The 14,178-nt window shown below is 42.3% G+C and overlaps 1 protein-coding gene across 3 annotated transcripts; it reads left to right on the top strand.

Annotated features, from left to right (window-relative positions):
• Nucleotides 1-535: 535 nt before the first annotated feature.
• RPL21 (ribosomal protein L21) lies at nt 536-5,653 on the top strand. Of its 3 annotated transcripts, none has more exons than XM_011958442.1 (6): nt 536-810; nt 3,004-3,082; nt 3,449-3,510; nt 4,339-4,451; nt 5,270-5,420; nt 5,522-5,647. In XM_011958442.1, exons 2-6 carry the CDS (start codon nt 3,016-3,018, stop codon nt 5,609-5,611), a joined length of 483 nt encoding a protein of 160 aa, XP_011813832.1. In that variant the 5' UTR covers nt 536-810; nt 3,004-3,015; the 3' UTR covers nt 5,612-5,647. The 3 variants fall into 3 exon arrangements, with proteins under 3 accessions (XP_011813832.1, XP_011813840.1, XP_011813849.1); XM_011958450.1 differs by having other exon boundaries at nt 803-1,075; nt 5,522-5,653; XM_011958459.1 differs by lacking the exon at nt 536-810 and adding an exon at nt 822-924.
• The last annotated feature ends 8,525 nt before the right edge of the window (nt 5,654-14,178 follow it).

The following is a 14,178-nucleotide window of genomic DNA, read 5'->3' as shown; positions in this document are numbered from 1 at the left end:
TCCACATCTTTCTCTTTTTGCCTCATCACATTTCTGAGTTCAGTCTTCTTTTCTGGGCGTATAATACTACATCCTAATTAACATCCCATAAGGTATTTATTCTCTTATTGATGGACGTTTCTAATTTTTTGCTTCTACCCACAGCGCTGTTACATACATCCTCGTTCTTACCAACGTTTCTACAAGACGTATAGGTAGGAGCAGAGTGCTAGGGTATAGTAATTGAAAATCTTCTTTTACTAGATTTTGCCAAATTGCTTTCCAAAGAAGTTTTAACGTTTGCGCACCTACTTAGCAGGTGCGTATGTTTAGACGTGTGTGGAGGATAAACTATTTAAAGACATACAAACTAGATAATATACTTGCTTCATTCTCGTTTGACTTTCGTACCCACGCAATTATTTCTGCAAACAAGTAAGCAACTACTACGAGCACTTTCCGCAGCTCCACCCGCAGTATCCGCCTAGGAGACGTGGAAACACGAGAACTTCCGGCGTAAGCGGTGACGCAAAGGACGACGTAAGCACGCTCGGGTCGTCGGCGTCCTGTTGGTCGTCCTTGAAGGCCCCTTTCCGGGCTGTGTGACACGATACAAGTGTCGGCTTGTGTTGGCCGGTTGTCCTTCTTTCGCAAGAAAAGAAAATAGCCTCACAGACTTTCTGTGTTCTCGGAGACAATCTTCTTCCCTAGAAAGGAGTCGCTTTCTGTGGGCGTTTCCCTCAGGCAGCGCCGTGGGCAGCCCACAGGCCCTTGTAAGGCGCGCGCCGCGGCCCCGCCTCTTTCCTTTCGGCCGGAACCGCCATCTTCCAGGTAGGGCCTGCGCGTGGCTCCCGGGCGCTAAGTGTTCGACAGACGTGAACTGCAACCTTGTGGCCTCAGAGCTCGCCCACTGGTACCGTGGGGAGACTGTCTAACCTGTTTGAGGTCCATTGGCATGGGCGGGTTAAACCACGTTCTGCCAGACGGGGAGCAGCGTGCACCGGGTCGGGCCTGGGCCGTGGGCTGAGAACCGGACTGCGATATCGCGGCCCTGCGGGGGCGCATTTGTGAGAAAGACGAGACTGAGTCGCTTTGGGTGAGGTGACTCGAGTTAATCTTTAAAAGACTTCGTTTTATGTCCCCGTGGCTGCATCTCTGGTACCGTGGGTGACCCTCTCACATAGGCTGTGTGGGGGCCGCGTGGCCTGATGCCTTTCTAACTCTTTTCAGTGTGGCGTTTTTATTCCTAATCTTGTGATGGTGTTGGGTGAGGACTTAAGGGGTAGTAGGAATGGATTTAGTCAGGCGTCGGTTTTAATCTGCTGTGAGGCCTACAAGTGTGAAAACCCGGGCCCTTGGTCGGAGTGTGGGTCCCGGGTCGGCCTGGGTAGTGAAACCTCACTGCTCTTAGTTAATGCGATTAACTAAGAGCAGTCTTAACTTAAAAGTTAAGACGATTTCCGACTGTTTTTAAAATTTTGACCCCACATGGTGATTGGACGAAGGGAAAGTGTTCTGACGTTGCAACACCAATATTTGCACCAAGAGGAGATGCTGTTGTGCGAATTCTCGGGCAGCATGCTTTGAGTGAAGGGAAACAATCCGTAGTTCATCATTTTGTCTGTTTGAGGATGTTAACAGTCTGCAGGTTGCTGTTTAGAGTGAATCCTAGTTGCCATGATTTTAATACTGTTACAGACTGTAAAGCATCGTTTTGAAAAGTGCCTTCAGTGTTAAGTTTATGGGGTCCATGCGGAAAATGGATTCCAAACTCAGCAAGGTGAATCTAGTGGAGGACTGTGGGCTCTGGAATCAGGAATGAGTTAACTGGTTCTGCCACTTGGTGATTCCACAGAGTGACTTGAATCTACACAGTACCACTCCTTGTATACTAACTTACCACAAGTTTTTGGAACTTTATACACGTCTAAAGGTTTTGGGGATTAGAACAGGGTACCTGGCATTTAAAGGGTTCATCCATTGTAACAATGGTTTGGCTTTGGTGACTTAGGTGAAACATGTCTCCTTGCTATACAGTTTTTATACAAATGGTACTTTGGGAGCCATTCTTAAAGGATTGTTAGTAAATTTAGAAACCACATTGTGTTAGAATGTTGTCAACACGTTAAGCCTGACTGCTGTATTTTACCTTATGGTAGCAGTAATAGCCAGGAATGGCACTTCTGCCCTGTAATGACTAAAGAGCCATGAAAACTATTGTTTTGGCCTTTTTGGGAAACAAAAGGAAAGGTTAATTTCTAAATGCCTACATGTGGGTGAATTCTTAGATAATGATAAATTAGCTGCCAGTTACTACTGAGTACTTTACAGGGGCCATGCATTGCTGAGTTCTTTGTAGATGTTATCTCAGTTATGGAAGTGTTCACCCCTATTTCACAAATGAAGATGAGAGATGAAATGTGGATTTCGCAGCTAGTAAGTGGCAGAGCCTATGTCAAATTTAGGTCAGTGATTATAAAGCCTGGGTTCCCCTCTCTTCTACCCTGTATACATTTCGTAGTAAGTAATCAGAAATGTGAAGTGACTTGAGATTTCTGATGAATAGATGCTGTTTGAGATACACCATCACGGAAAATTTGGTTGACAAGAAAGATTTAATTCACGTAAAAATGTAAGGCTGTTTTCTTGTGTTCTCCAATAAATTATCTTATAGTTACCAATTACATGCCTTTGGCATTCCAGATTGGGGTCTACAGATAGAGTGTGGTAGAAGTCCTGTTGTATTTTTATATTCTCTTAGAGAAAGGGTACTAGTTTGGATTCTCGTATCGAGTTCTGCTACTTAAGAGTTTTGATGTTGTAGAACTTGGGCAGTTTTGCCAAAAGACCTTACTTGCTAAAATAACGGTTTTTTAACCTTTCAACAGAACTAATTGCTTAGTGACCCAGCTTTCAGTTTGCATTTCTCACTTTGCTACTGACATGCGAACATTTGAAATTACAGGGGTTTGGGGCAAATGCCAATTTTCATTTGCATTTGACTGTTACGCTTTCTGGTTTCAGTAATTCGCCAAAATGACGAACACAAAGGGAAAGAGGAGAGGCACCCGATATATGTTCTCTAGGCCTTTTAGAAAACATGGTAAGTAGGTTTACCTTCCTTTAGAGAAGCATGGCACGTATTTGTGTTCTGTTGTGTTCAACATGTGTTGTAGTTCATAGAATGTGTATCAATAGCATTAAATAATTAGCGTCTACCCAACTTATTTTGTGATAAATAAGCATGAAGTTTATATGGTAATTTTGTGACTAAATATTGATGCAAGATTAAACTTTGGAGAGAGGTTGTAATTTAGTAGGCTGATTTTGCTTTCAGGAGAAATTATCCATTGGCAAGATATTAAGTATGTAATCATCAAAAATGATGTGTTAAAAGCTAGCGAAATTTCATTTCTTTTACTCTAGACTTTTAGCCTTAGTATTCACTGTACCAAATTTATTTTTGCAGGAGTTGTTCCTTTGGCCACGTATATGCGAATCTATAAGAAAGGTGATATTGTAGACATCAAGGTAAACATAAAATTGGGAAAACACTACGAAGTTAGAAAAGTTGGATTTAATCTAGTGTAGGAATTCAAATAGTGTATATTGCATCTGTAAGAGTACAGAATGGATTTTTTTTTTTTTTTTTTGAGACTCAGTTTCACTCTTGTTGCTCAGGCTGGAGTGCAGTGAATGGCACGATCCCACCTCGACCTCCGCTTCCCTTCCGGGTTCAAGCGATTCTCCTGCCTCAGCCTTCCAAATGGCTGGGATTACGGGCATGTGCCATGATGCCTGGCTAATTTTGTATTTTTAGTAGAGATAGGGTTTCTCCATGTTGGTCAGGCTGGCCTCGAACACCTCGGATGATCCGCCCGATTCAGCCTCCCAATGTGCTGGGATTATTGCAGGCGTGAGCCACCACACACAGCCTAGAATGGATTTTTTAAAGTGCTATTCTTTAGCAGAATTTAAATTTTCCTCATTACCTGCTTGGAGTTAACAACAAGTGGAAATTGGGTGATAGGGTGGGAAATTAAGAGTTTGTCAAGTTGGAAGGGAATGCCTTAGTGCAAAGTTTAACTATTGATGAAGATTACTGTTACTATGATTAAAAACCCTCCTAGTGAAAGCTGTGTTCTTCTGTGACCTGTATTTAAATGTATCCTGGCACTCTAGAGCTTAATGATGATTGGTTTTTTTTGATTGCTTGAAGCAATGTGAAAAACACATTTCACCGGCTCTGAAAGCTCTTGAGTTGCCATTTGAAGGAAATCTTAGAATATCTTAGTTACTTAAAGTCAGATTTTTAAAGGAAAGGGAAATGCTGGTATATAACATTTGTCTCTTTAACAGGGAATGGGTACTGTTCAAAAAGGAATGCCCCACAAGTGTTACCATGGCAAAACTGGGAGAGTCTACAACGTTACCCAGCATGCTGTTGGCATTGTTGTAAACAAACAAGTTAAGTAAGTAGTGTTGTAGTTCTTTGCAGCCAACCAGTGTTCCCTCACACCCCCTTTTCACTTTGCCAATTGGACTTATGTCTTTATTGGTCATTCAAGTGGGGCAAAGGAAATATCCTTTTAAAACTCAGGCAAACTGGGTGTTTGTCTTGTATCCTGTCAGAGGAAACAAATTGAAATAGATTTATTGGGAAGTCTTAACACAGTTTGTTACCAAGCAGTTTTTTTTGTTTTTTTTTGAGACGGAGTCTTGTTCTGTCACCCTGGCTGGAGTGCAATAGTGGGATCTCTGCTCACTACAAGCTCCGCCTCCTAGGTTCATGCCATTCTCCTGCCTCAGCATCGAGTAGCCGGGACTACAGGTGCCCACCACCACGCCCGGCTAATTTTTTTGTATTTTTAGTGGAGATGGGGTTTCACTGTGGCAACCAGGATGGTCTTGATCTCCTGACCTCGTGATCGCCTGCCTCGGCCTCCCAAAGTGCTGGGATTACAGGCGTGAGCCACCGCGCCCGGCCGAGCAGTTTTTATAGAATAAAAAGAGAAAATTTTAAAATTTATTAGCAATCTGGTTTGGGTTAGATTACTAGAGTTTAAGAGGCTGTCATCTCATCAAAGAGAGTTGAAAGTAGGGATGGTCTCTGCAAGGCTTCTTCTGATATGATTAATAATTGATTGTAAAGTAATCAAGTCATACTTTTTTGTTTGTCGTATCTGGATAAAAGGTTCATGGTTTGTTTAATAAATGAAACTGCAAAAAGTTTTCTACATTTCTGTTATATTTCTGATAAAGCACTTACAAGAATTTCTGCCCTGTTCAGGGGCAAGATTCTTGCCAAGAGAATTAATGTGCGTATTGAGCACATTAAACACTCTAAGAGCCGAGATAGCTTCCTGAAACGCGTGAAAGAAAATGATCAGAAAAAGAAAGAAGCCAAAGAGAAAGGTACCTGGGTTCAACTGAAGCGCCAGGTGAGAATTTGGTGTAGGTTTCATTGGTCCTGAGAGCACTTTTAAGGTTGAGATATAACACTTCACGTAATTATTTTATTCCCGTTTTTTTCCTTTAATAGCCTGCTCCACCCAGAGAAGCACACTTTGTGAGGACCAATGGGAAGGAGCCTGAGCTACTGGAACCTATTCCCTATGAATTCATGGCATAATAGGTGTTAAAAAAAAAAATAAAAGACCTCTGGGCTGAAAAATGTTTCTCTTCATTGAGTGGAAGTGTGGTGTCCTCTCCCCCAAAGAAATACTTCAAGCAAATTTTAGTTGCGTCCTCATTCATTATGTAATGTCTTTACTGTTCAAATTTAATGTATTCCTTGCTGAAGGACGTAAGGTAGCTTATTGTGCAACAAATTACTTAATTGGTTAGAAAATGGCCAGGTATCATGTATGAAATATTTGTACTTGTTTGAAGATAGTCTTAAATCATCAAGGAAGAAATAAAGTAATTTTTTTTTTTTTTTAGACAGAGTCTTGCTCTGTCAACCTGGTTGGAGTGCAATGGTATGATCTCGGCTCACTGCAACATCTGCCCTCTGGGTTCAAGCGATTCTGCCTCGACCTCTTGAGTAGCTGAGATTATAGGTGCGTGCCACCATGCTCAGCTAATTTTTGTGTCTTTAGTAGAGTCTTTAACATGTCTTCACCATGTTAGTCAGTCGGGTCTCAAACTCCTGCCCTCGTGATCCACCTGCCTTGGCCTCCCAGCGCTGGGATTACAGGCGTGAGCCACTGTGCCAGGCCATATAAAATAAATTACAAAAATAAGTGGGATGTAATCTATTGCATTACAGTTAAGCTCAGGATCCTGAGTTTGCTTTTGAACCCTAAAAAAATACGTTGTTTAAAGTATCCATTCTTTGTGTGTTATACACTAGCTTGGAATTGTTTTGACCATGCATGGAACCGAACTCAGAAAATAATAGTGGTAATAGCATTTGTGTTAGGCCATTGTCTTGCTGTAACAATATACCACAGACCTGGGTAAGCAGTAGAAGCTTATGTGGTGGTTCTGGAGGCTCTGACGTCCCAAGGTAAAGATGGTGGCAGGTTTGGTGTTGTATGAAGGTTTGGCCTTCGCTTACCTCTTGATACTGCCACAATGGGAGTTGTTTTTTTTTTTATTGAATATTTTATTTTGAGATAATTGCAGATTTACATGGAGTTATAAATAATAAAGATTCCTTATACACTGTATTCTGTTTGACATTGATAACATCTTGCAAAACTGTAGTGCAGTTTCACAATCAAGATATAGATAATAGGTGGGCATGGTGGCTCGTAGTTGTAATCCCAGTACATTGGGTGGCTGAGGTGGGTGGATCACTTGAGGTCGGGAGTTCAAGACCAGCCTGGCCAACATGGTGAAACCCGTCTGTATTAAAAATACAAAAATGAGCCAGCTGTGGTGGTGAGTCCCTGTACTCCCATCTGCTCTGGAGGCTGAGGCAGGAGAATCAAGAGAGACTCCATCTCAAAAAAAAAAAAAAAGCATAAAGTCAATATGTAGAACAGTTTTAACACCACAAGATACCTCATGTTGCCTTATGTAGTCAGACCACCTCTTCCCCTGCTGATCCCTGGCAAGCACTAAGCTGGCCTTCATTTCTTTTTGTCATTTCAAGAATGGAAATGAGGCGGGGCGCGGTGGCTCAAGCCTGTAATCCCAGCACTTTGGGAGGCCGAGACGGGCGGATCACGAGGTCAGGAGATCGAGACCATCCTGGCTAACACGGTGAAACCCCGTCTCTACTAAAATACAAAAAATTAGCCGGGCGTGTTGGCGGGTGCCTGTAGTCCCAGCTACTCGTGAGGCTGAGGCAGGAGAGTGGCGCAAAGCCGGGAGGCGGACCTTGCAGTGAGCGGAGATCCGGCCACTGCACTCCAGCCCGGGCCACAGAGCGAGACTCCGTCAAAAAAAAAAAAAAAAAAAAGAAATGACAGGGATCTTGTGAGTTAGATGTGTCCCTTTGCCTTTTTTGACTTAGCATAATTCCCTGAAGATGCATCCAAGTTGTTTCACGTATTGTGTGTATTCCTATTGCTGAGTAGAATTCATGGTATGAACGTACCACAGTTTGTTTAGTCATTTGACCTGCTAAAAGACATCTGGGTTATTACCAATAGTTAGCTGTTGTTTTTAAGGCTGTTATGAGAATTCATGTACAGGTTTTTGTGTGAATGTAAGTGTTCATTTCTCTGGGATAAATGTCCAAGAGGGCAGTTGCTGGGTCTTACGGTAGGTGCATGTTTACCTTTCTGAGAAACTGCTAAACTGTTTTCCAGAGCGTTTTCTACCATTTTACATTTCTACCAGCTGTGCATGACTTACGGCAATTTCTTTGCAACAATGGGGATTAAGTTTCATCATGAATTTTGGAGACGACATATTAAAACAATGCCATTCAATTGGAAACCTTTACTTAACAAACATGGCTCCTTGAAACGTATCCTCGCTAGTCTTGCTGACAGGCATTAAGTCCGTTTCATCCACAAATCCTATCCAACCTTTGAGATTCTACACAGTCATTCTTATTGCTACCTTCTCGGGGTGAGGCTGTGTAAGGCAAAGACCTAGTCATATTTACTAAGTGTTACGAACTATTGGGCGCAGTGGCTCACACCTGTAATCCCAACAGTTTGGGAAGCTGAGTTGGGAGGATCACTTGAGTCCAGGAGGTCAAGGCTACAGTCGGCTATGATTGCCGTCACCACACTCCAGCCTGGGTGACAGCAAGACCCTGTCTCAAATATTTTTTAATGTTCTGAATGGAGAAAAATCTAGTTGGTGGTCTTGAGTTTTTCCCAATGAAGTGAGATGGGTGATACGTACTGCTTGGGGATCCCTCACAGCTGGATATGAATCTCTGAATAACTGCCCCTAAGGATTCACATTGTAGTAGTGAAGACTTGCATGTAAACATAATCTCATTAGTCCTGTGTATTTTCCAATAATAGTTCATGGCTCAACCGTGCATCGAGTAGAAGTCATCACACCCTGTCCCTTTAGTCACACTTGCCTTGTTCTCTTCATTAAAGCAGCTTCCAGACTCCACATTTACTCATTCTGTTACTACATTGCAAATTGACCCACATGACTCAGTTTTCTTACCTGGAAGGGGATAATAAAAGTGCCCCTAAAAGGGTGATTTTGAGGGTTAGATGGGAATACTTACACAAAGCATATATCATGATGTTATGGTGAATATTCAGTAACTACCAACTTTTGTTTCATAGATCTGCTGCTAATTGAGAATTTTGCATTGTTTGTACACAGAAGCCTGCCAGGAGTATTTTGGATGTCCAAAATTAAGTCATTGCTTTCCAGTGAATCTAGAATTTACTAATATTTAGGTTTTAAAGAGTATATGTGACCCCCCTTTTGTGGGGGAGCGGGTGTGGTATGTCCCTATTTACCATTTATCTGCTTGAGAGATACGTACATAAAGTTGAGCTCTCTGTTAATGAATTGATATTATATGCCTGACAACGTTCGTTGACCACTTGATCTGTTTCATCTTCCTGGCTTCTTTGAGATGTGGGGGCTACCATGTTTTATGAGTAAGATAAAAAACTAAAGAAGGGGGAATAACTCACCAGTGGTCATACTGCCAGAAAGTAGCAGAGCTGGTACTTGAACCTGTGATCCTCTTATGCCAAAGAGTTCCTCTATTTGCCGTGCTGTTTGACTACCAAGTGGATCCCTGAAGACTCCAATAAGTGTGTGGGTGGGTGTCAGATAGTGTCTGGAAGACCACATTATTTTTTGTAGCAGCTTTGTCGAGGTATGATTGATAACAAAGAACTGCACCTTCAGTGTGTACAGTTTGATGAGTTTAGACAATTGGATGAGTTTGTGCAAACGTGATTCCGTCATGATGTATGCGAACCTTTGTAATCTGGTTTCTGCTTGTTTTCCCTTTCACTTCCTGTTACTGCCTTCTTACTTTATGCTTTAGGTATTAGGAAAATAGATTTTTTCAAGTTCTTTGCACATGCACTTGCCTTTGCAACACTTAGGCTTTCCTTTGGTCACTTGATGAGTTTCATCATAGATGATACCTTCCCTGTTGCAAGTATTTTAAGGAGAGGAATGAAGAAAGCTTTTTGAATCAGAGAGAAGAGAGATACTTCTGGTTGTAATAAAATCCCCCACATCTTTGTTCCCATAACTTCTGTTACAGTGTTTTAACTCGTAGTCTTCCCCACTACACCTGAGTTTAGGGACTCTTCATGCCTGGAAAATAGTAAGCATTCAGCAAATGCTCTTCAAATTAATGAGAGGATAATGAGAAAAAGACTGCTCTTTAAAAAAAATGCATCTGTCTGTGTTTGGTCTTTACAAAACTATAGTGTTTCTCTGAATTTTGAAGACTTGTAACCATTTTGCATATGAGTATGTAGGCTTGTTAAATCTCCCATGTAACGTGCAAAAATCAGGAGACCTTAAACATTGTTTTGTTCATTCTCCAACAAGTCATGTTCCCTTCACTTTTTGTTGCCTCATCAGTAAAGTGGTATCACCTTCCTGAGTATAAGGGATTGGATGAAATGGTTCCTAGAGACCCGTTGTGCACTTAGGGCCTATTTCATGTTTTAACACAACCAGGTGAAATAAGTAAATTGTGACTTGTCAACAAGGAAATGGGGATATGAGGTGTCAATTCAAAGGGGCAGATGAAGTTGGACATGAGAGAAAGAAGGATGACATGCCGATTTAGCTTAGGGGGACTACTATCCTTAGCACAAATACTCAGAAAATGAACTCTTCCTATTTGATGTACAACATAGCAATTTTTAAAACAATCAGTGACAATACTATGAATATGGCTAAAATTTTAGTATTTTGGATTAGTCTTCAAAAGTAGATTTCCTCACAAGCACAATACTGGGTTAAAGAATATATGTTTTTCAAATTTTTTTTTCTTTGACACGGAGTCTAGCTCTGTTGCCCAGGCTGGAGTGCAGTGGCCGGACCTCAGCTCACTGCAAGCTCTGCCTCCCGGGTTTACGCCATTCTCCTGCCTCAGCCTTCCAGAGTGTCTGGGACTACAGGCGCCCGCCACCTCGCCCGGCTAGTTTTTTGTATTTTTTTAGTAGAGATGGAGTTTCACTGTGTTAGCCAGGATAGTCTCGATCTCCTGACCTCGTGATCCGCCCGTCTCAGCCTCCCAAAGTGCTGGGATTACAGGCTTGAGCCACCACGCCCTGTTTTTCAAATTCTTGATTCACTTTGATGAATTGATTTACCGAAGGGTTATGCTAGTTTGCACTCCACCTTCCAGAGAACATGCTTGTCTCACAGCATTCTCATCAGCATTGATTAATTTAATCTTTGCTACTTTGGTGAGAGAAAATGTTTATTATTGAGTTTGGCTTCAGTTAGCTTCTGAAACCCTCTCCTGGTTTCCTTTTACCTGGTCTGCGGTCTTTGCTGATTCTGTCTTCGTGATCTCCAAATACTGAAGTACCTTTATACTCCAGGTGAGATTCTAAGCTATGAGGCTTTTAGCCTCATAGCTTTGAATACCATTTATAATCTGAAGATTATCGTGGCCTACAAAACCCCTCATTATCTGTCCTGTAGCTACCTTTGCGACCTAGTCTTGTACCATTTCCTGCCCCAAAGTCAGATCCAATTTCATGAGCCTCCTTGCTGTGTCTTTTAATATGCCAAATGCATTCATGCCTGAGGGCTTTTGTAAGTAAGTTGAAGTACAAAATACGAAGGAATGCTTTTGAAGGAGCATGTCATGCTATGAAGGAATGCTTTTCCTTCATCCTTCCCCATGATTTGTCCCCTTTAGTCAGCCTCTGCTCGAATTTTATCAAGATTCTCTCTTAATATCCTATAAATACAGACTTTCTTCATTTTCTATACCTTATCCAATATATGTTGAGTGGTCTTTATCAACTTACATCTATAGATAGTTTAGGGGAGTATATATATTTTTTTGATAGTGTCTCCCTCGTTACCCAGACTGGAGTACAGTGACACAATCATGGCTCACTGCAGCCTCAAACACCTGGGCTTGAGTGATCCTCCTGACTCAGCCCCCTGAGTAGCTGGGACTACAGGAGCATGCCACCGCACCCAGCTAATTTTTGTGTTTTAGTGGAGATGGGGTTTCACCATATTGCCCAGGTTTATCTTGAACACCTGGGCTCAAGTGATCTGCCCACCTCGGCCTCCCAAAGTGTTGGGATTATAGGCGTGAGCCACCACACCTGGCCTGTGAGGGGATGTTGACTGGTACCTACTCTACTGTGGAATGAAGGGAAAAGAGAGACACTATAAAGCCTTGTTAAGGAGATGATAGTATAGGAGGAACAGTAAGACCTAAATCCCTTCATAAAATAAGGCAAACCAGGTATCAAGGAGGGTGAAAGGAGACCAGAGGAGAGAGTTGGTATTGACAGGGCTCCTGGGCCTGCCCTTTTGTTTCACTCATTATCCTGGTCTATGCAGGGGTGTGATCTTGGCTCACTGCAGTCTCCGCCTCCCGGGTTCAAGCAGTTCTGCCTCAGCCTCCTGAGTAGCTGAGATTACTGGCACCTGTCATCACACCCAGCTCATTTTTTTGTATTTTTAGTAGAGACGAGGTTTTGCCGTGTTGGCCAGGCTGGTCTCCAACTCCTGACCTCACATGATCTGCTCGCCTCGGCCTCCCAAAGTGCTGGGATGACAGGCGTGAGCCACTGCACCCGGCCCAACTTGCTGGTTTTTTTAACTTCAGCCTGCAGACTTGCAAAACCAGCAAATAAACCAAGCAGCCCTTCCTGTGCCTTCCTCCTCCCTTTCATAGCTAAATTTCCTGGTCGCCCACTGCAAATCTGGCTCCCGCCTCCACCACTGTGATGAAACTGTACTCTTAAAGGTTACCAAAAGCTTGCTAATTAACAAATGTAGATACTTTTTCCCAATTTAATCTTATCCGCATAATAATTGACAGAGTAACAATTTTTTTCTCTTGCAGAGGATTCTGTTTCTTCTCCCTGTCTGACCCCCTTCTATCCTCATTCTGGGCCCCTCCTAGATGTTCCACATTTGTCTCTCCCTTCTTTATAAATTATTCCTGGGTTATCTAAGCCAGAGGTTCTTAAAGTATGGTCTCCCAGCTGGCAGCATCAGCATCATCTGAGACCTTGTTAAAAATGCAGACCTGCCTGAGACCCGCCAAATCTGAACTTCTGGGGATGGGGCCCAGCACTTCGTATTTACCAAGCTCTCTGAGTGAGTAAGATACACGCTCAAGTTTGAGAACCACTGGTCTACATCTTTAGCCTTCTCTGATACTTGAGACTCAGTTGCAGAGCTCACATTCTCTGAAGCCCCAGATCTGTAGTTCCATCTCCCTCTTGGGCAGCTCCATCTGGATGTCCTGCAGATTAGGTTTTATAAGTGGGGAGATAATTAAATTGAACCCTCCGAGCTTTGAGTAATGTGTGTGTGTGCTGATAAGATTACATATCTGCCTTGAAATGCAGGTCCTGAGCAACCACCACAGATTGTGAATTTATAAATTAACCTCTTACTGTCCGATTTCCCTTCTTACACATGTCAGTGAAAATGACGAAAAATATCCTAACTATAAATTTTTTCACCCTATTTTTAAGTAATAGCCATGATTGTAAGTGAGGCTGTGTGGTTCCTTGAACTTGGACCTCAAGTCTGTTCCGGTCTAACCAGGTATCTTTTAAGGCCTTCTATTTTTGTTCAGTTGAAACCAGTCTCAAAGGGTTAGATAAAATATGTCACCCTCTTTTTTGAAGTTTTCTTCTGAATGTTGTGGCAGAAACACACACTCAGGTTCTTACCTCTTCCATATTCCCACTTGTGTGGTATTAGCATTTCTCTGTACTAGGATGGAAAGTTTGCTAAAATATAAAGAATTGCTAAACTATGAACAAGGTAGGTTTATCTTAATTCTTTTTTGTGCACAAGACAAAAGATTTAAAACTGGGTTGGATGTATTTGGAATGAGTGTTTATAGCATATTTCTTCACCCTAGCTCCCCTTAGAAAAAAATTGATAGTAAAAATCCTTCTCCACAGAATCTGTTCAACCAGTTGCTAGGTTATGAATAATAACAGTGAGGCAGCAGCTGCAGCTGCTGTTGCTGAGGCAGAAAATGTGCACAGAGGAGTGAATAAGCAGCTGAGGCTCTGCACTGTGATTCTGTTCAAATAGCCGTGTGTGGCGAGGAGCTGTTGACAGGCCACCACACAAAGCCACTAATGGAAGGGGGATACAAATGCTGTCGTACACACTTCTCCAGCAAGACTCGGGTTTATGGAAATCATTTGGATTGGAAAATAAGTGGGATACTCTTTACTGGCTCTGTAAAATGAGATGATGGCTTAGCTCAAGTGAAAATGACTGGATTTTTTTGGTTCCACCTAAGAAGGAAGAGAGGTTCAGATTAAATTAGTTGCTCATGGGAGATGAGTAAGTAAACAGTTTTAAGATCTTTGAGGTCAGAGACCATATCGTTTTGTTTTGTTTCTGTTTTTTGAGACAGGGTCACCCAGGCTGGAGTGCAGTGGCACAATCATGGTTCACTGCAGCCTTGAACTCCTGGGCTCAAGGGATTCTCCTACCTCGGCCTCCCAAAATGCTGGGATTACAGGCAAGAGTCACGGCACCAGGCCCATATCCTATTATTTGTAAGCTCCGAGTACTCATACTGTTGTATGTACAATCTGCTCTTTGTATCCGTAT

This window comes from Colobus angolensis, unplaced genomic scaffold (genome assembly GCF_000951035.1).
Source record: "Colobus angolensis palliatus isolate OR3802 unplaced genomic scaffold, Cang.pa_1.0 Scaffold113, whole genome shotgun sequence".
NCBI classification, from domain to species: domain Eukaryota; kingdom Metazoa; phylum Chordata; class Mammalia; order Primates; family Cercopithecidae; genus Colobus; species Colobus angolensis.
This window is presented reverse-complemented; position numbering and strand designations above follow the sequence as displayed.

Bases quoted from the DNA above. Each gene is read 5' to 3' on its own strand.
- RPL21 (XM_011958450.1), top strand. From the start codon at position 3,016: ATGACGAACACAAAGGGAAAGAGGAGAGGCACCCGATATATGTTCTCT. The intron at 3,083-3,448 runs GTAAGTAGGTTT...TTATTTTTGCAG, and splicing joins TAGGCCTTTTAGAAAACATG to GAGTTGTTCCTTTGGCCACG. The intron at 3,511-4,338 runs GTAAACATAAAA...TCTCTTTAACAG, and splicing joins GTGATATTGTAGACATCAAG to GGAATGGGTACTGTTCAAAA.